This window comes from Epinephelus fuscoguttatus, linkage group LG12 (assembly GCF_011397635.1).
Source record: "Epinephelus fuscoguttatus linkage group LG12, E.fuscoguttatus.final_Chr_v1".
NCBI lineage: Eukaryota > Metazoa > Chordata > Actinopteri > Perciformes > Serranidae > Epinephelus > Epinephelus fuscoguttatus.
In genome coordinates this window covers 31,928,892-31,950,658 of record NC_064763.1, presented here as the reverse complement: position 1 = coordinate 31,950,658, position 21,767 = coordinate 31,928,892, and the positions used below count along the sequence as shown (strand labels likewise).

Sequence of the window (21,767 nt, the reverse complement as noted above, 5' to 3'; positions counted from 1 at the left end):
TTTGAAATATAGATAGATAGATAGATAGAGTAGAGGGCCCTGCCTACATGAGGCCAGCAGTAACAGCAGGAGGCTTCTTCTTTGACATTCACAAACACAAGGGTAAATTTGATGTGTCCTCTTCAGGGCAGCAAACAGCTTTTCTGAACACAAAATATAATAACACGTGTCACAGTGCATTATCATCATCATCATCATCATCACCACAGTCTACAGTCTAAAGGAAGCATTTGCTGCCCGAAAGAGGACGACATCCTTTTCTCTTTTCTTTGACAGTGCACTTCTTCTTTGTTCCTCCTCTCTCCCCCTCTCCCGGTCACCTTGCACCGATGCGAGCCCCCTATCTGTCTCTCCTTCCCCACAGATGAAGAGGAGGATGCCCGCTGCGCCCCGCCACTGCTGCTGAGAGAAAGAGGGGAGGGAGGAAGGGAAGAGGAACGGGAGGACGGGAGGGAGCGAGGAGCAAGGAAAGGACGGGAGGGGAGGAAGTAAGGGAAGAAGGGAAGGGGAGGAGGGGGGCAGAGAGAAAACCGAGAGAGAGGGGCTAGTAGATGTAGCTCTAGCAGTGGGCCGGGGGGTGAGCTACCTAGCCCGGGCTGCTCTGCCGAAACATCCATGGGTGGCTGTGTCGGGAGCCACCACGACTCCTCGGGCAGCTTAAACGAGAACTCGGACGGCACTGGAGGTAACTTACACGGCTTATCGACGTCTGTGAGTGCGCACACGCTCGGCTTTTTATTCAGGGGGGGCTTCCTGGAGGCTTTCTGCATGTTGTCCTGGCTGGAGGTCTGCTGCTTCCCTGTCTTTATACCCGAGCCAGACAGAGCCGGAGACAGACACGGCAGCCCTCCCGGGTATCTCCCTCCACACAGCGGGCCTTGAAGCCAGAAATGACGCCTCTTGGCTACTTTATAAACTGAGGGATATTCACTGTGCGACGATGCCTCCCTTTGTTCTTTGGGTTTTTGACTGAGCTAGCCGGCTAAAAATGTAGCCTAGTTAGCTTGCTAGCTTTTCTGCATAACAAATATGGGTCACAGACGGCAGTGGCATGCAAGGGAGTGATACAGTCTGATTTTAATTATGTCCTGACTCTCAGGCGAGGCAGAAGTCACTGTTTTCCCAATGCAAACTGCACTTATGATTATTGTTCGGCTGTTTTTTGTATGAACTGTTTTGTATAAGCGAGGTGTTGGGGCATGTTTAGTGCTGGGAAGTGTTGGGGAGGAAAGAGGAGGAGGAGGAGGTGTCAAAACTTAAAGGGTGCTTCAGCGTTATGATAAAGGAAGTGTGTTTTGAAGAAGGCCCGAGTGCAATGAGCACCATGCTGCCCATCCACCATGAGCAGACCACAGTTGAAGGCTGAAATAAATTGGGTTTATTGTATTCAATCAGCAGTAAACAGTATTGCATGCAGTGTCTGAGATTATGGAGCATGATAAACTGTAAAAAAAAAATTGTGTAAGATGTTTCTGGTGATGCTATAACTAAAAAGTGCATTGAATGTGGTGGATGTGCACTGGTGCAGTTATGTAGTTTACAGGAGACACTGTCAGTGTACAGTGGATGGCAGACAGAGATGGCTATGTCATGCAGAAGTGCCCCTGGCTGGATTTGAATCAGCGATGTTGTGCTTAGATCTCAACCACAAGGCCCCTCTTGCAGAGATTGTTATCAGGCTGAGGTGCTGTAGACAACTTTGTACTGTAGTTTCCTGCTTTTCTGGTCCAAGGAGGGATTCCACTACTGGCCAGTGAGTTACTGTAAGCACATCTATGCGGAGATGGGGGGTGGGGATTGACCACTTAAGAGATGCTGAGATACACCCTGGTTTCCGTAATGTCTTCCTTTTTGCCGTTACATCCCTCTTGACGACTTCTTCGGACTTCCTGGCCATTTGGTTGTCACATAAACAGGTTTCAGAGATCCCTCTATCTGCGAAGGAGTGTGTGTAGTAACAAGAAGCTATGCAGTGTTAAAACAGATGCAGACCAGCAGCTGTTACTCGACACCCTTTTTGATGAGGAGAGAGATGAGACAATTAGACCCAAACACATGTAAATTTATCTGCAGGTGTTAGAACTAGGTTTACTTAGTCCAAGCATAGTGATATTTTTTTATTATAAAATCATCTTTTTACACATACTGACCCACATAGGGAATTACTAAGAGTATGAACACACGGACAACTAATCAGTTTGGTGTTAGCATACAAGTACATACAGATGAATCCACGCAGGGATCTCTGTCCAATAACTTTTTTGAAGTACATTCTGTTTTCGTTTGAGTCAGTATGAGCTGCTGCTGCTGTTGTTTACATAATCACATGTGTGGTTAATGGTGTTTATATATGCTATTATCTGTTTGAGTTAGACATCTAAATTTCCCCACAGGCACCACTACGGTTTGTCTTATTTTGTCAAACCAAGGACTTCATTTACCTTACGTCCCTTGATTAAGTGTCATAATCTGCTGGCTTTATGAGCCATTTTAAAAACAGAAAACTCTTATAGCAGCGTATAAATCTTGTATACAGGTGAATCATGACATTTCCACCACCAAAGAGGGAAAAAGTCAAAGTAAGCGTAAACAGTCTGCCTGTTTGAGCACGTATTTACTACAAACAGTCAGTTGAAGATTGGTGTTATCGGACTGTGCCATGTGATCGTCGGAGTACATGTGTACCAGCAGCAGGTGTAACTCAACACCTTGATCCATCATCGTCTCCTCTCTCTTCTCCTCTGTCTCTGTGTTGCGCACACACACACAAACACACACACACACACACACACACACACACATACACGTACGCACCATCCCGTACCTGTCGTCCCCTTCGGTGTTGATCCAGATGGTGTTATTCATCAGCCATTCTGCTGCAGATGGAGCACTGTTAGATGCTATAACCCTAACCTTGTAACTAGGTTTAGTAACACAACACTTCTAGCTTCACTTCTGCTCAGTCTGAGTGTGTGCTCTGTGTGTTTGATGGTGTAGGCTCATGTTTTATTTGTCATCTGAACTTAGTTGTGTACTTATGCAATCTTACAAGAGTGCTACTTTGTTTAAGATAAACCCTAACTCTTTGTATTCCCCCTGTTTCAATTAATTTCCATCTCTACCTCTCATTTTCATCCTCTGTGTATTCCCCTGTCATCTCACTCTCTCTATCATCTTCCACACTGCCTCTGTCTGCTTTCTCTTCCCAACATCCCCATTTGTTTCTGTTTTTCTTATGTCCTTATCTTGATTATCCCTTCCTCCCACCCCCACGTTTCTTTCTTTTCTCACATCCCTCCATTTACCCCATCCCCACTCTCATGCTCTGTGTATATTTGTCTATCTTTCCCTTCTCTGCTCCTCTTCTTCATCTCCCCTCCCACCGTCCTGTCTTCTACCTCTCTTTCTTCTCTCTCCATCTCTCCTTTCCTCTCTCTCTTCCTCCCAGTGGCTCTAGGGCGTAACCAGCCCCTGAAGAGAGAGCGGCCTAAATGGAAAAGTGACTACCCGATGACTGAAGGCCAGCTGCGCAGCAAGAGAGATGAGTTCTGGGATACGGCGCCAGCATTTGAGGGCCGGAAGGAGATCTGGGATGCGCTGCGGGCTGCGGCCAGCGCCTTTGAGAGCAATGACCACCTGCTGGCTCAGGCCATCCTTGATGGGGCCAGCATCACACTGCCGCACGGTAACACACATTTCCACAGTGGCAGATGTAGCAGATACCTCTCTGAATACTCTGTTTGACTTCATGTAGGACATTGCAGTTGATGATTACCACCTCAAGAATTTCAACGCCCTCTTTCTCAAGAGAAAATCAAACTCAGGATCTCAGCTGTAGAGAATTTCCTTACAGTCTCACACTGTGTTTTTTGGGGGGGTTTTTGTGAACTTTTATTTTCATTTTTTCTGTTATGATTAGGAAGTGGTTGATTGCAAGTTAATGAGAGTACAGGAAACGACAAGCATGCATTCTAAGAGAGACCAAGCAAGGGACTGAAAGTAGAGACAAGCTCGGGCAATTCAAAGCAAGTTGAAGTATGCACGGTATTCACACAATACTGCACACTCAGAGCTCCCTTATTTTTCGTTATGCTGGTGATGTAAATCTGAAACAATTAGCAGATTAATCGATTGCTCAGTCGACAGAAAATTAATTAGAAATTAAATAGAATAAATTTAATAATTGTGTCAGTTGTTTAGTTAGGCAAAAAATGCCAACATTTGCCAGTAATGTCGTACATGATGAAGTAAATTGAATACCTTGAGTTTTGGACTGTTGGTCAGGCAAAACAAGACATTTGAATACAGAACAGAAACGTTTCACCTTTTTCTGGCATTTTACAGACAAAACTATTAATTGAGAAAAGGTTAATTTCATTCCAGGAGTAACTCAGAAAGCTACAAAAAAGGCAATTAAATGTTTGGAATACCAAATTTTAAAACAGATTTGTGAAGTTTAATTGGAGCAACATTCACACATTATTTGGTGCATGTAGTGTATTATTTCTTGTTAGTTTAAAACAGGAAAGTGTGTGGATTTTTTCTAATTGCAAAAGAGTATGAGACAGTTTGTATGTGTTGACTTTTAACAATAGGAACGTAGCAAAACAAGACACTGATGGATGAACAGCATGAACTTGTTTCAGACGCATCCAGTCAGTGATCTGTTTATCTTTGGATTCTGCAATCCATTTATTCACAGTTCAAAATACATACGCTCGCTATAGCTTAGGTTGATTGTAGCATTGTGCATATTCGACTACAGTGATGTTTTCATTCAGCAAATTCAGACTCAAGCACGGCAAGCTGACACACTGACATCCTTACACGTTCAAAACCTGTTTACTGTTCCACACTGCTGTTAGGAGTGCTCCAGGGCTTTCTACCAGAAAGACTTCTCTTGGTTAAGGTTAAAAAAAGAGTCGTGGTTTGGATCAAAATGAATAAATTTCAGTCAGAAGAATGCCTACAAGGAAACTTCTCCCATGTGCGTTCCACACTCCACATTACCTGTAGTTTAGCTATATGCAGTTCCTTTATCAATGCTCCACCCTGTGTTCAGTGTCAGAACTGCATGTGTATACATGTAGCTACCTCATGTTTTAGATAAGGATAAATAAAACAAACAGAAAACTACATTATGGCTCTAGCATTTAGAATGTACTATATACAGTTAGTGTGAAGTGTGAAACACACTTAGAGTGACTTGCTTCCTCTCCACCTGCCAACTATCAGTCACAACTGTTAGACTGAGACGTAGATAGGAAATGAAGCATGTTGCTGCAACTGCACAGGCAATCTCTTGCCTCAGACATGTTCAAAGACTGATTTCGGTCGATAGTTTCAGAACAGCCTTTATGTTTCTCTGGCTTGAAAAGTGTAAGTAAAATACATTCATCTCAAGCTGCATCTTTGGCCCTCAAAGACCACAGTAAGAAACGCAAAATTAGTGAGATGGCTTTGCCAGGCCATGACATACATTCCTGCCACCAGACGGCATCCGTTACCACTGGGGGGCCACTGACTATCAGCTCTCAGATATTAATAGGTTACATCAACAGAGTTCGAGTTGAGAAGCCAAAGGATGTAACAAAACTTCCTCTGGAAGTTATCTTACACATCCTCCGTGGTTTCAAGTGTCATCTGATGCTGAAGTTACATAAACAGGAAGTAAACCTTGCCATACATGACTTACATTTCTGTTTGGGTGAGTGACTTCTGCACGATAATTGAGTGTTTAATGATTCCAAGCAGCTATAATCATTTACAGTATTCAGCCTGCAGTTAAAAAGAGTTTCAGATGCTAAACCTCTAAGTGTATCTCAATGAGCACATTGTGATGTTTAGAGTTTAGCTATTAGGAGGTATATGCTGTATGAGGAATCAATAAATAATAAATGAAAGGGGGCGTGTCTCTGCACTTTTGAAAGTAAGATTTAATGAAGTAATTGCTTACGTTTGTATAAAAACTTACTGGAGTGCATTCTCACAGAACAAATCAATACAACTGGCTCAGATTCAGGAATCCCAACAACTCCACACAGTATTATCAGCTGCTTGTGCAGGCTTTTTGTGGATGTGCGTCATTCTCTTGATTCCTAATTCATATCACCTTCGAGTCATATTACCTCAATTGCGGAAAGGAAAGGTTACCTTTGTCCTGTTCAATGATGTCGTGGTGAGGTTTGGATGGTGACGCATCATTTTGTCTCGATGATGGCGTTCTTGGTTTCACCTGTCTCTCCAGACGTTCATGTAAGAGTCCAGAAGTGTGTTTTTTATGTATCAGTGAAAGTTAAATCATTAACTGATAGAACATAAATTCTCATTGTGTCAAAACTACAACTACAACTGCAACAGTTAGTTAATTAATCAATCAGTTGACATAAAATTTATTAGCATCTATTTTGATAGGTTTTTTTTTTTTTTTTTTTAGTCTTTTTGTTGGCAAAAAACCCATTTGCCAGTAAATATGGGAATTTGGTGTTTTTATTTGTCATACCTGATAATGAACTGAATCGCTTTGGATTTTTGGACTGTTGGTCGCCTAAAATATTATATTTAAGTCTGTCAGCTTGGGCTCTGAGAAATTATACAGGACGTGTATTGTGGCTATTTTCTGACAGTTTCTTGACAAAACAACTAATTTAGAAATCAAAGGGCAATTGAATCAGTAATGAAAATACTTAGTTTCGGCCAAAGTCAAAGGAAAACAAAGGTGGACATAATTATTCTGTTAGCAGGCCAACAGGGACACTAAATCTCAAGGTCAGCTCAACCTGAACAAGATTCGGGTGTATCAGTTACCAACAGACAGACTTATTATGCATGTAAACATAGTCAGTGTCTTGTCCTGCGCCATTCCCTTTAGTAGTTTGGCCAGGTCAGATCAGATCCCGCTGGGCTGCAGCTGTGGATTCCCCAGGCCTGATGTCACCATTTCACTAATCCAGCACTCCAGTACAAAGAGCAGCCAGGTCACTTAAATATTTTTATTACTCACAACTTTATGCCTCTCCATTGCTCAATTTCTTTGCTTTCACCATTTCAGTTTCAATTTGGTACTTATGTTGCATTCACATGCTCTTCAGCTGATTTAATTTCCTGAGTTGGGAAAGGGTTCTTCCAACTGCTGTAAGTTGTAATGTGGAATCAACGTGGACGCTACAACAAAGATGTGTTGTATTTTATTGCTCAGAGCATTTAAAAACACATTGATAACAGTTTGAAGCTTTATACTACAAAATGATTATTCCCAGATTTGTTGCTGCACCAGTACATCCCCTAAAACTATTAAAGTATTGCTTTACCTGAATAATGCTAATAAATAACTTATCCAACTGATCTAGGTCTACGTGGACAGCAACTACAGCTTACAACGTAATACTATTGTTTGAATTGCATGTGAGCAAACAGTTGGCTCACAATAGGTGCATTAATAAAATGTTTTCCATCAACCGAACATTTACTTTTGCCCACCCTGTGCTCGTATGCCAAATTTTTTGCTCACTTTTCGAGTTGTTGTCCTGACTTGATATGGTGTTCGTGTGAATTTTTGCAGTCAGGACCTTATTTTTCCAATTATTCCAACACTACACAAATGCAGGGTTGGGCACAGTGGTGCTTTGAGCTAAAAGCTCAGCATGCTAATATGCTCACAGTGACAAGGCTAACATGCTAATAGTTAGCAGGTTTAGTGTTTATCATGGTCAGAATGTTAGTTTAAGGTGTTAGCATGCTCACTTTTTCTCATTAGCACAAAACACAAAATACATCTGAGGCTGAAGAAGAAAAGTCAGGGTATCAAAGAGGACATGAATGTGTAGAGTTTCTAAATTTTTAATGGCAGTCCATTCAAAAATTGAGACATGTCACTCACAACCACAAATGTGGTGTCCACATGGTGACACTAGATGGAGAGTCAGGTTATCTCCAAAGTTGATAGGATTCATCCTCTGGGGACTGAATATCTGTAAATAAAGTTTCATGGCAATCTACGCAATAGTTGCTGACATTTCAGTCTGGAGGAAAGTGAAAAATATTATGTCACTGTGGGACTAGTCGGTTAAGTCGCGGCTTTCTAAGAAGCAGTCAGTGATCCTGCAGATTCTTTTAAGTGCTTGAATTACCTCCATTACTGTACTAACACATATTATATAATGTAGACTTTGTTGTGGCCATTTAGAAAATGGAATTGGGTATTTAAAGTTCTTTAAAACTCCCACTGCATTCATAATGGAGACTTTTCGATCATTAGGGATGCATCAGTTAATGGGCTCCTTTGTCCATGTGTGTAATTAGATTGGAGAACAACTTGATCTGCGGTCTTCAAAAGTGACACTGTGAAGCAGAAAATGGGAGCCATTTGCATCAGCTGTTGGTCAACATGTAGGATTCTATCCAGCCTGCGACAAATGAAAATGTCATGTTCACTGATTCACATTATTATTATAGGCCTTATGTTTTCAACCGTAACCAGTCAAACTGCTTTTTGGGTGGCCATGCGAAACAGCACCAAAGCATCTCTCATGTAAACAAATGTTTTTCTTGCTTTGATCATAAAATTTAATCTCTTAAATTCGGTGCAAGGCTGATCCCTTCTCTTGCAGGGATGTTTTTCCAATCTAAAGTCTTGTTTAATGAAATCCCACAACCAAAGGCATTAGCACCACCTGGAATCCATTAGCATTCTGCAGCTGAAGGATAAACACTAAGGTGGAGCCAACTGGAGAGGAATAAAGCAAGTAGATACACAGGCATCAAGATCCATATCCAAATTGTGTTTATTGTATGTCAGTGAACCATCTGTAACATTTATCTTGTATTTACATTAGCTTTCTGTGACATTGGCTGGTTGTAAGCACCTGGCCCGTTTGTTTTGGCGAAGAAGAGGCCTCTGCAGATAATTTGGTTCCTGATAAAAACCTATCAAACAATGAACACTGAAGGAATTCTAAGCGGGAGAAGTTTCAGGCGGTTGCAATCTGCAATTCTGGCCACTAGATGCCACCATTCCCCCCTAAAATCTAACACACTTCTTTTTCTTTTATACATTTGTGATTAAACTGGTCTACAGAACAATTGGCACATCTGAATGCGGTGAGGTGTGCTGACATATCTGAGATCAGATAGCTCATCTGAAGCTGGTGAATCCGAATCCCTGGATTTATTTGCACATGTTGATATTTCAGTTATGCTACTGGCAAACAGAGAGAGAAGATAAACCTTTATTGATCGTCAGAGGGGAAGATTGGTTGTTAAAGCAGCACAAAGACAGCAATAGTACAGATAAATAGAGAGTAAAATAATACATGACAATAGGAGCTTTAATACGCTAAAAACATGCTTACCAGTGATGTCACTATGTCAGTATGCCACCAAATTATTTGGCTGCATAAGTTTGAAGAGTTTGCCTTTGCAAGTGGTTTTTGGTTAGTGCAGTTGTTACAAGGCACTGCACACTTGTTATCCACAATACTACACATTTCAGTAAGTGACACTCTTTCTTTCTGCCCCCTACTCTCTCTCGCTCTCATGTTCACTCTGCTAGACCGTGTTCTGTGATGCAGCGTTGCGTTAATGTCCTCACCTTGACCACAGCAGTCATCAAACAGAGCAGAGAATAGCGTCCTGTGGGCTTCTGCTGACTCAACTCACTCTCACTTACCACAAAACTCATTGTCTCTCTCAAGCGGCTCGTGCCTCCGCTCAAGTCATAAAACAACACGAGAGCGGTGCAGTGACCTTTCAAGTGTTGTTTATAAAAAGGACTTTAGAGGGGCCTTCTTGGGTTTGTGGGGAAAGTTTTCACCTCGATCTTTAATTGTTTGGATCTTATTTTAAGACTGTCTTCAGAGAAACATAACCATCCTTTAAAAACCATTAAAAACGTATAACGTTGGGGAAAAATTGGCTGTTTATGGATTTTACTCATGGTTGTGTTTTACTCTTAAGCTGCCCAAAGAACTAGCTAGGCCTCTGAAAGTGTCCAGTGCTTTTTATTGGTGTTTTTTAAATTCATTTTTGTAATGGTTGAATATAACAAATAGAAAATGAAAAGGGACTGATGCCATTTTTATAGGAGAGGTTAGGCTACATTCATTCTTGGAACCTATTGGCTGTATTCAGTGTCTGACTTCCGGCAGACGGCGATACAGCCTCTGGGGGCAGATCCCTGATTTTTTGGTATTCCGGTTTGATTTGGGCGGAGGAGGCGAATTTCCGTTTCCGACTTCCGTTTATATATAAGTAAATATGCTGAACCATTGCGATGGATTCAGAGTTTGCAGTGACGGCAATTATGTTCCGCCTCGTTAGTTCACCACTCTTCTTCCGGAGGCAAGATCTCCAGGGTTTGCCTACAGACTCTACATTCACTGAATGCAGAGTCTGTATATAGAGACTAGGCTACATTTTACAAAGGTAACAATACATACAGTGTTTATTTTGTTGCTTTAACAAGTAATAGTGATTATTTTGGTTCAAAATAAAACGTGGTTATCATAGGATGAACATGATGATCTCTGGCCTCCATGGCACCCTCACATCCCAGCCTAGTGGCTGGGCCCCAGAGAGGTTTCCCCTTCTTAGCCACCCATTACCACAAAGTAGCTGGTGTTTTCAAGTGTGAAAAGTATTGACATTAAACTATTGTGCACTGGGGGACCTGTCTGAAATCCCCTTGAGGATCACTGGGGGCCCCCCTGTGAATACCACCGTATTAAGTTTCTGTCTGTGGAATACTATGACCTCTCCACTACATCTTATCCCCCCCACTCTCCACCAACTCCATACTCTGGGTCTGAATCACAGCTGGTCAGCAGTGACATAATGTCTTTGAATGCAGGACTCCAACAGGAACATGACATTCCCTTTTCTCCTGGTTTCACTTTTGTATCCTCACAGTCTTTGTTTTGAGTGAGTCTGTCTCTCATTTCTCCATTTCATCTTACAGGGAAATATAAAGTGAAAGTCCTGTTTTGGTTTTGTTAGATGATAAAATGACGAGGCTTTAAGTTTATGAGTGCAGTAATGAAAACATACAAAAGAGCATGGCTATTTGGAAAAACAAGGCAAAACAAGGTACCAAAAAACATGACTTAGTCAGACCTGTTGTTTGAAAGTTAAAAATTCAGTGAAAGGTTGAGGGTTTACCTGAAATGATCACTTTAGTTGTTAATCGCTTTGTATTGGAACTTCCCAGTTAAACATGTACCTAGTGTACTGAATATAACTATGCACACAGTTATGTTTACATAGGTATGCCAGTCACAGAAAGCTGCTGCAGATGATGGTTTATAGCTTCCAGTATGTAGACATGATAAGAAGTGTGCATATAGCTGTGGTAAGTCCAGCAGACCATTACAGCAAACTGAATCCTGACGTAACATGGCGATGTTTCGCTTCACTTTTCACTGTGAAATGTGTGGTTTACATTAATGGGTTAAAATAGACTTGTTAAAATGTTCTGTGTCCCACCAGACTCTTGATGAGTACGTTAACATGGACGGTAATATTCCACTATTATTCTGAATGTGAAAATATTTTGAATTTGATACAGACAGCATATTTCATTTGGATATTCCAAATTAGGCCTTTTCCTGAATGTAGCATTTGCCAATTCAGAAGTGGGATATGTTGGGGCCCTAACATGTTAGGGCATGTTAATTGGAGTATACACATATTTGTGTAAACGGGAATATTAGTAGAATATTGTTTTTCATTAGCCAGCCTAGTAGGAATATTACCTTTTTTCGAATAAGTCAAGTTGTAATAAAGGTAAAAGTATTGACATATTTTCCCATTCTTCCAGGAGCTCTGACTGAATGCTATGATGAACTGGGGAATCGCTACCAGCTGCCAGTCTACTGCCTCTCTCCTCCCGTTAACATGATCGAGGAGCGCTCTGATGAGCCAGACGGTTCAGATCCAGACTCCGGGGCGGCAGACCCATCCACGGGAAGCGCCAGTGACCCTGGCTCAGGAGGGGAGTGCCAGCTTCGGCTCCGGCTCTCCACGGGTCGAGACCTCCGCCTGGCGGTCCGTTCCACGGACACAGTGGGCATGATGAAGCGTCGTCTGCACAGTCAGGAGGGTGTGCCTGCCGCAACCCAACGCTGGTTTTTCTCAGGTCGGCCGCTGACAGACAGGCTGCGCTTGGACCAACTCAACATCTCCAGGGACTACGTAGTGCAGGTCATCCTCAGCCAGCCGCCACAGCCAGAGCCGGTGTCAACACCAGGACACACACCAGAGGCCTGTGGGCCAGTGGCAGTGGAAGGAGTGTCTGCACTGCCGCAAGAGCCCACGCCGGTGGAGAATTAACTCCTCCCAACCTGGCGGCCTGGAGGTGGGCAGTATAAAAGAAGGAGGATAACAAGGGAGAAAGAAAGAATGAAAGATTCTGACTTTTCTCTTTTTGATTTGCTCTCTTCTCTTCTCTTCTCTTCTCTTCTCTTCTCTTCTCTTCTCTTCTCTTCTCTTGTTGGCTGTCTGCCAGAGCAAAAGGACTCTTGAATTGAGAAAAAGACTCTTAACTTTTGGTTTTACACGTTGAAATTTTGACCTTTTTGAAGTATTTTTAACTGTTCCTATGGAAACCAAACAACAAAAAGAGAACTTTGTCAGGTGGCGTAAAGGGTTTTCTTAGCAACACTGATGTTCGAATGTTTCTGTGTTTCAGTTTTCATTCAAATTCTGCTATCTGGCAAAGCTCAGTCAGCAGAGTTCAGTTTATGGGGCTACAGGGTTATACATACATTTTCATTACAATACAATTCAACACGGGACGTTCAGAAAGGAAGGAATAAAGATAGTTTAACAATCACGACAGTTATTCAGACAATTCTTCTTCATTATATGTGAATCAAATCAAGAACACTTTCTCACTCGGGGGTTCAGTCAGTATGCTAACAGCTGTAAAGCAAGGTTGCTAGTTAGTTAACAGTTGTGTTCTCCCGCCTGTTAAGAGGTTGCAGTCGGGGGATAGGACAATGTGTTAGCAAGCTGCCGCTGGATTAAACGCTTTATTTCACTCTGCTTCACAGAACAATCATGTAATTAACATTAAGTAGTCAGTGTGTGTGTGCGTGCGTGCTAGCGAGCGTGGATGTTCATATATGATCAAGACACAACCACACTTATTCATGTGGCAAAAGGATGGAGCATCAGAAACACAGTTGCATATTTTGATTAAAAATAGAATGTTTTTAATTAAAATTGATCATTGTTTCTATTCCTCGATCTCTGTCTAATTTTTGTTTTGGTCATTTTCATATTTTGATGGAGAGGCAGGGCAAAAATCATGGCAGTGTGTCACAATACACTCACTGACCACTTTATTAGGTACACTTGCTAGTACTAGGTTCGACAACTTTTGCCACCAGGACTACCTTAATTCTCAGTGGCATAGATTCAACAATGTGCTGGAAACATTCCTCAGAGATTTTGGTCGATATCAACATCATAGCATCAGACAGTTGCTGCAGATTTGTCGGCTGCACATCCATGATGAGAATCTCCCGTTCCACCACATCCCAAAGGTGCTCTACTGGATTGAGATCTGGTGACTGTGGAGGCCATTGGAGTACAGTGACCTCATTGTCATGTTCAAGAAACCAGTTTGAGATGATTTGAGCTTTGTGACATGGTGCGTTATCCTGCTGGAAGTAGCCATCAGAAGATGGGTACACTGCGGTCATAAAGGGATGGACACGGTCAGCAACAATACTCAGGTAGGCTGTGGTGTTTAAACCATGCTCAGTTGGTACTAAGGGGCCCAAAGTGTGCCAAGAAAATCTCCCCCACACCATTACACCACCACCACCAGCCTGACCCGTTGATATAAGGCAGGATGGATCCATGCTTTCGTGTTGTTTACACCAAATTCTGACCCTACCATCTGAATGTGGCAGCAGAAATCCAGACTCATCAGACCCGGCAATGTTTTTCCAATCTTCTATTGTCCAGAGGTCAGCCTGTGTGAACTGTAGCCTCAGTTTCCTGTTCTTAGCTGACAGGAGTGGTACCCAGTGTGGTCTTCTGCTGCTGTAGCCCATCTTATTGTTATCAGAGTTACTGTTGCCTTTCTATCATCTTGAGCCAGTCTGGCCATTCTCCTCTGACCTCTGGCATCAACAAGGCATTTTCGCCCAGAGAACTGCCGCTCACTGGATATTTTCTCTTTTTCAGACCATCCTCTGTAAACCCTAGAGATGGTGGTGGTGAAAATGCCAGTAGATCAGTAGTTTCTGAAATACTCAGACCAGCCCGTCTGGCACCAACAACCATGCCATGGTTAAACTCATTTAAATCACCTTTCTTTCCCATTCTGTTGCTCGGTTTGAACTTCAGCAGGTCATCTTGACCATGTCTACATGCCTAAATGTATCGAGTTGCTGCCACGTGATTAGCTTATTAGCTATTTGCACTAACAAGCAGTTAAATAGGTGTGCCTAATAAAGTGGCTGGTGAGCGTATGTTCTTGCAATATCGATTTACAGTCTCATAAAGACTTTCAATGCAGGTTTGTGGCTGGTAATCACTGTTTAAAAGGCTGAAAATTGCAGTTATCTCTGGTATCTTGGGGCAAAGTGTCGTACGAGAATCATGTCATTCACTCTAATTCAGACCAGACAAAATTAAGTTATCTAAGATTAAGATTTATCTTTCTTGCTTGGAGTTAGAGATTGACACCACTATCATGTCGTTACAGTAAATATGAAGCTGTAACAAGCAGCCAGATAGCTTAGCTTAGCATTACGACTGGAATCAGGAACAGCTTGCCTGGATCTGTACATAGGAATAAGGATAAGGCTACCTGCACCTTTGACACTAACTAATCAGCGCAGAATATCTTGTTTGTTTTTTCCATACATAAACAGAAATGTTAAAATGGCAGGTTGTAGGTTTTTTGTGCTAGAACAATTTCTTACTGTCAACAGGCCACTACAGGAGAATCCTCAGGATGATACCAGTAATAGTCCCAACACATACAGCTTAAATAAGCTAGTGGGTGGATTTTGTTACCTTTAGGACAGAGCCAGGCTCACTGTTTCCGTCTACTTCCAGTCTTATTGCTAAGCTAAGCTAACCATAAAAAGTACAATCAATCTAAAATTAAAACTATTCCTTAAAAAACCCTTAATCGATATATATCACCCGACAAATATACCGATAAATCCACAATAAGCTAATATTAGTCATCAATAATATCACAGCTGATTTAATCTTGCTCTTCCTTAAACAGCATTAAGCAGAACAGTCTCTGTTTTCCTCTCTCATTTCCTTATTTCACCTTCCTTCTTTTAAAGCTGCTCATTCCCACCAGGCAGAACATGAAAAATTCCTTGAAAAGAACACAGTGATGCAAAGAGAGCAGAAGCTGCTGTAAGCTTTGTGTTTGAAGTGCTGTCGTCTGGTATTCCCAAATGTGGAAACGTCATTCGGCCATCAATGGAATGAGGAAGGAACTAACCTGTCTGCTAACAATCTGTTGTGTTAACTTCTGTAAAGAAATGTCCTTAGAATTAAAGTAGAGGAAGAAGGAGCGCTAATGGTTTGTTTTCATGCTATTAGACGTGAAAGGTCAGGCTGTACGTGAGTGATGGGTAGAGGGGAAGTGGATAGAAGGTCAGTGTGGTATTAAATCTCCAGTACACCACAACTGTGGCTTTTTTGTGAAATAACTCGGTACATCACACCTGGTCTCAAAATGTTATTTTCTCTGTTTTGAGACACTACTCTTAAAGAGAAAATGTGTCACTCCCTGGTCTGACATATTTGATGGATTTATTGGTTTGGGGGAGGTTTGTTGGAAGTTTCCTTGATTTGTCAAATGTTTAATATGCGACAGGTATATGCTATCAGAGTAGGTGAAATTAAATGACAGTTGTATGCAACATACAAGTAAAATTATGACTATATAAATACAACAGTGATTTAGTTCGAAAGCACAGAGCACACCAGCCTTGAGCAATAGTCATCTATCACCTTTTTTTTCAAAGGGCACAGCAATGTTGAATCAAAAGGAACCTCTATAACTATAATTAAGCTGGAGGTCTACTTATAGGAAATTGTCTGCTGGCTATCATTACACATAGACCTGCGCTAGCATGGTTGAATGTTAGTGGTTAAAATGAGAGTAGAATGAATAATGGAAAGTCCTCCCGAAATCATTATACTCTGTACAGGTGACTCCCCAAATGAGTTACTTACACATTTGTTTTTTTCAACAAAGAACATTTTATTCACCATCCTGATTCATGAAGTCATCCATGGGACTTCACTTATAAAAGTTTCATTTTATCCCAGTGACTCTATTCTCTTTTCCACTTCAGTTGTTCTGTCATCACTGACACTTTTGCTTTCTTGCTCTTGTTCCTGAGAACTCTCATGACCATTTCCCAAGGTACCTGTTTCAGTTACCATTCACCATCACACAGCGTCATGTGCAAACACTTGAGCTTATCCAGTTCCCTTTCCCAGAGGTTTCTGTGTTTTTTCTTGTCCCTGACTTCCTCCACAATGGTCAGTGTGGGTGAAAATTTCACAATGGAATATAGTATCTTATGAATTGTACTTTTGTCCTCAGCTATTGTCATCTTCCACATGACTGCGTAAACTGGGCTAAAGAAACGTTGACCAAGAGTCAGGTGGAAAACTGTTGAACTCATCTGTTCCTTTGTTTCTTATTCACTACAAATTGTCCTGTGTGGGGTTTTCACCGGTGGACTAGATCATGATTTACTTAATCACCCTTGCGTTCTCAGGTAATAAATCACACACATAGTGATCCTTGCTCATACACACTCACATGCACACACAGGGCACTTCCTTTTCTGGGGTTTTTACCGTCTGCTTCGGTCCTATATAAATACTAGCAGCATGCTGAGTTCATGCAGACAAACTCAACACATACTCTGCACAGCCTTCGCACCTGTCTGGCATCCTTATCAGATCAGCCTTGTGAAAATTTTGGATCAAGTCCAGTTGTTAAGGTAAGTCATCCTTCCTTTTTGTGTTTCCTCCGACACTTTATTCAGTAAATATTTATTCTAATATGGTGAGGTTAACTCCTTTTCCTAACATGGGACTCTTTCAAAGCCCCAGTGTGTAGGATTCAGGTGTGTGTATGGGTAAAATAAAGAAATATTTTTTCATGACTGTTTTCATTAATTTAGATTTACCTCTAACTAAGAGCTGCTGTGTTACCTGAGAAGGAGCTGTTTATATCTATGTACAGTAGCCCAGAATGGACAAAGCAAACACTGGTTCTAGATAGGACCTCACCGCTGCCACTAAATTCTACACACTAGACCTTTAAGTTAGAACTTCATTGACAGAAACTGGCAGATTGTTGATATGAAATGAAAAATTCAATCCAGTCGTAACTTAAACACTACAGAATTTGACACTTGTCTCATTCAGCAGGAACACATTTCCTTACAGCATCATCAGACCTACTTTTACTCTAGAGGTACTCACTTACATGCCTCACTTCTCCCAAGAAGGTTTTTCAAAATGAGTCTGAGGGGCCGCAAGATGCTTGAGAGCAGATTAACCGTGCCACACGTTTTGTTTTTTTGTACATCACTGTCTAATTTAACTTCTTCAGCACCCTGAGAAATTATTCAGATTAACAAAGAAATTTGGGTAAACTCGTCACACCTTGTGGGTACACACAACAGTCCAGAGAGGTCGCAAGCAGACATTGCTTCACTTTAATGGTCATGGGCAAAAAGGTTACTGCTTTATTTGAGTATTTCCATTTTGGAATATTTTTTCACATTTTGGAGAAAAGTATCATACTCTTTCCCCCACTGCATTTATTTTAGGATTGTAGTTACTTGTCACTTTTCAGATATATAGAATGTAATCTTACTATATAATAACGAAAACTCTGTCTGTGTGTCTGTTCCACGTTTTTCTCCTCACTGACTTGGTCAATCCATGTGAAATTTAGCACAGTGGTAGAGGGTCATGGGAGGATGCGAATGAAGCAATATCACATCAATTGGCCAAAGGGGGGCGCTATAGCAACCAATTGAAATTGCAAACTTTGAATGGGCATATCTCATGCCCCGTATGTCGTAGAGACATGAAACTTTGCACAGAGATGCCTCTCCTCATGAGGAACAAATTTGCCCCAAGTACCCATAACTTCCGGTATAGTTTTTCTGCCATTTTGAATTTTTTGAAAAACACTTAATCGATCTCTTCCTAGGAAGTTTGAGCGATCTGCATGGAACTCGGTGAACATAATCTAGGGACCAATATCTAAAGCTCCCTCTTGGCAAAAGTTGGAAAACTTACTAAAACTGAGCTTCTATAAGACAATGAATATTGTGGAGGGTGTGGCTCATCACATAAAGGTGTATAACATCTCAAGGGTTCTAAGGAAAATACTCTTGTCACAGCTGGATAGTCCCGCTGGTGAAAAACCTTGTGTTGCTATTTCAGGGGAGTTTTTTGTCATCATATTTACGCCTCATATTGAAGAGTGACAGTCTTATAAGTTTTAAGCAAATATGCCTCCCTCTGCTAATGTACACACCCCACAATGAATGCCTGGTGATAAAAAGAAAATATACAAGTTTGGTTCCAGTAAAGTGGATTTTGACCCTTGACTCTTGACTTGACAGTCCCTGTACTTCACTAACTTGTGTCTTTTCTTCCAGATGCGTTCACTGATTCTTATGGTCCTATGTGCTGGACTGTGCTACGCCAGCTCTGGCAGCAGCCAAGTCAATGTAGAGACACTAATGCATAATGGTTGGTAACTCCTCCTTTCTCTATTGGATAGTCCATTCTCTTGCTTTGTCTCCTCACCTCACACACAGTAAATGTTGATTCAAGCAAGTCTGTGTATATAATATAGTATGTGATTGTTTCTTGTCTATGATTTAACTAGTTCTGGTCCTGAGGGTGCCTTATGGTCAGGGCACCAGGGAATATGTTCGCCTGAGCTGTGGAGAAGCGTATGAAAACCAGCCTGTGGTTTGGAAGAAAGACGGTAAATAAACAGTTTCTGATACAACACAATATATGTGATACGGTTTTTTCTGGCATTTTAAAGCATCATTGTTACATCGACCCATGTCCTTGTCCTTGTCTCAGGTGAGGAGCTGGAGACACCTTTGCAAGGGAACCAGGTCGAGGTTCTGGTGGAGGAGATGAATGGAGGAAACTACACTTGTCACCGCGGTTCAGATGGAGAATACCTCAACCACACTGTGATCCTGGTCCAACTAGACCCAGACAACAGGACTGTCATACTGGAAGAAAAATCCCCTGGAAAGGGTGAGATAAGACAGATGGAGAGAGCGAGGAAGGAAGAGAACAAAGAAGGCACACACTGAGAGAAAAGACAAACAGAGAGAGATAACGATTTTTTTTTGTGTGTAACTGGACCTGGCCAAAAGTATTTCACTGCAGGAGACATAGAATATATGTCAGTGAAGGGCTGAGATAAGACAGATAGTGGGAGAGGGAGATAAGATGGGGAACAAATAGACAGAGGCTGTTGCCCAAAAGCACACAAAACTCAAAAGATAAGATGAATGGTGGGGCACATGTAAAGAGAAACTCGATTAGAGCAGAGGAATGATGTGACAGGAGGATACAACTGGACGGAAAGAGGGGAAAAAGTATGAGAGAACATGACTGTGACAAAGGGAGTGGGGAGGAAACATTAAAAAGAGAGGGAAAGGACGACAGTACTGTGTCTTTGCTAAATTCATGGTTATACTTTGATATAATTGCCATAGCATAAACAAACCACACCAGGGCTGACACAATGGGCAGGTTTTATGCCACACCCAAACACATATTGTTAGTCCTAGTCACAAACTTGCTGCCACTGGTCCGCAAAAGTATCTTGTTTCCCAGATAAAGTCTTTTCTTTTTTGCTTTACTGAAGAAATTATGACATTTTAAAAGTTTTTTTGTCACTTCTCACAAATTGCAAGAACCTGTGAAAGCTATAAAAGCTTTGGGACTGTTTGTACTGAAAGACATCATCCTTTCTTCTGTTTTGTGCCATAAGGCGACGCTTTTGTGCGCCTGATTTGATGGCACAAAATGTGAAATGTAGTGAAGAGGCTGATATCTCAGTCGGCTTGTTCGCAGTGATTATTATTACTATCGTGACATTAATCTTGCAATGATTTATTGATGTTATAATGGAGGGACCTTCAAAAGAAAGTGCTCTTAAATGCAAACGCTGGAGATAAATTGCTTACAAGATCATTAAACACAAAGGGAGGCAGAGATGCAGAGTGCTCAACAGTGTTTCTGTTCCTCCAGGTCACATCCACTGCTCAGCACCCAACTATAAAGGCTCCTTCCACTGCACCTGGAAAAGAACAGCGTCCAGATCCAACGCTGCTGTGATCCTGGTGAAGGCAGAACGGTGAGGACAAAATCTAATGTCTCATGCAAAATCAGGAACAGATCATGCACTCTGCATCCTGTTCTAGATAATATTTTACCAACCATTTTGTCTTCAAACTAGTAATTCGGAAACGATTGCCTGTGAGCTGGATGCTGATGGATCAGGGATTCGCTGCCAGGATGCCAGCTGCCCATACAAAGAGGAACAACACCAAATCTCCCTCACCATCTACATACACATCGACTCTCGCCTTGAGGCATACACAAAGGCTTTCTACCTGAGAGAGATTGGTAAGTGGTTGTATATCTGGTAGTCCGAGTTATGAGGCCTTATTTTCATCCCTCCATCCTTAAAACCGTCTATCTGGTTTTGCCTACTGCTGCAATCCTTCTGCATCTTCCTCACTATACTGTTTCCCTCCCCTCCTCCCCGTCTAGTGAGGCCAGAGGCACTCCCTAACCTGCGCATCAGTAACGGGAAGGTGTTCAGCTGGAGCTACCCCGACTCCTGGGAGAAGCCCTGCACCTACTTTGGCCTGCAGTTCCAGGTCAAGGTGGTCCAGAAAGGACTTTCCTGTCACAGTGAAACACACATATTGGTAATTAACACATGCATGATGTAGATCAGATTCACACTTGCTGACTTCCGGTTAAACTGCATTGTCTTTAATGTGTCGTCTGTTCTCTTGTGCAGCTGAACACCACTCAGGAGACAAAGTACGAGGTCAATGTCAAACAAAATAAGTATGTTTTCTGTGTGCGAGCTCAGGACAAATACACCAATGGGCCATTTAGCCACTGGAGCCACTGCACGTAAGTTTATTACTTGGACCACTGGGAATAAGAACACCAAGTCATGTATCCAACATTGATCTAATCCATATTGTTTTATTCCAATCTGTCCTACCTCTAGGGTGGATAAAAATACCGTGGCGTGCTAACTTCTCTCACTGGACTGCAGCCATGAATGAAGGAAGAACACAAGGATGCAAGACAACATCTCTCTAACTCCCTTTTTTAAAAATATTTCAACATTTTTAAAGCAATGCACAAAAAGCTGTGCTGTGCTTTAGGGGTGAATGTCAACCTGTACAGTATTTATTGATCACTCATTTAAGTTGTCTGTATGGAACTACATTATATTGTTAAAACTATGAGTTGTGATACGACTGAAATCAACTCATTTCTATATGCCCTTTGTAACTTTTATTTATAAAACCCTTGCAGAATTGTTGTTAAAATGATTAACATTTCATAATAAATTGATGAACATATTACTTGACTGCACCTCATTTTTTCTAACATCTCAGTGGCTTTTATTGTAAAAGATGCCAATATTCGCAGGTCATTAATCATTTTAAATGACTTAAAGAACA

General features: G+C 41.6%; 2 protein-coding genes across 2 annotated transcripts; both read left to right on the top strand.

Moving 5' to 3' along the window:
* Positions 1–477: 477 nt before the first annotated feature.
* ubtd2 (ubiquitin domain containing 2) lies at positions 478–13,200 on the top strand. Its single transcript, XM_049592369.1, has 3 exons — positions 478–685; positions 3,449–3,685; positions 11,813–13,200. Exons 1-3 carry the CDS (start codon positions 616–618, stop codon positions 12,322–12,324), a joined length of 819 nt encoding a protein of 272 aa, XP_049448326.1. The 5' UTR covers positions 478–615; the 3' UTR covers positions 12,325–13,200.
* A 3,537-nt stretch (positions 13,201–16,737) lies between these two features.
* On the top strand, positions 16,738–21,647 carry LOC125898296 (interleukin-12 subunit beta-like). Its single transcript, XM_049592069.1, has 9 exons — positions 16,738–16,997; positions 18,678–18,771; positions 18,911–19,012; positions 19,117–19,299; positions 20,305–20,410; positions 20,513–20,682; positions 20,830–20,990; positions 21,086–21,204; positions 21,305–21,647. The coding sequence occupies exons 1-9, from the start codon at positions 16,896–16,898 to the stop codon at positions 21,330–21,332; spliced, it is 1,065 nt and encodes a 354-aa protein (XP_049448026.1). The 5' UTR covers positions 16,738–16,895; the 3' UTR covers positions 21,333–21,647.
* Positions 21,648–21,767: the final 120 nt, after the last annotated feature.

Bases quoted from the DNA above. Each gene is read 5' to 3' on its own strand.
- LOC125898296 (XM_049592069.1), top strand. From the start codon at position 16,896: ATGCAGACAAACTCAACACATACTCTGCACAGCCTTCGCACCTGTCTG. The intron at 18,772-18,910 runs GTTGGTAACTCC...TGATTTAACTAG, and splicing joins AGAGACACTAATGCATAATG to TTCTGGTCCTGAGGGTGCCT. The intron at 20,411-20,512 runs GTGAGGACAAAA...TCTTCAAACTAG, and splicing joins ATCCTGGTGAAGGCAGAACG to TAATTCGGAAACGATTGCCT.
- ubtd2 (XM_049592369.1), top strand. From the start codon at position 616: ATGGGTGGCTGTGTCGGGAGCCACCACGACTCCTCGGGCAGCTTAAAC. The intron at 686-3,448 runs GTAACTTACACG...TCTTCCTCCCAG, and splicing joins GAACTCGGACGGCACTGGAG to TGGCTCTAGGGCGTAACCAG. The intron at 3,686-11,812 runs GTAACACACATT...CCATTCTTCCAG, and splicing joins CAGCATCACACTGCCGCACG to GAGCTCTGACTGAATGCTAT.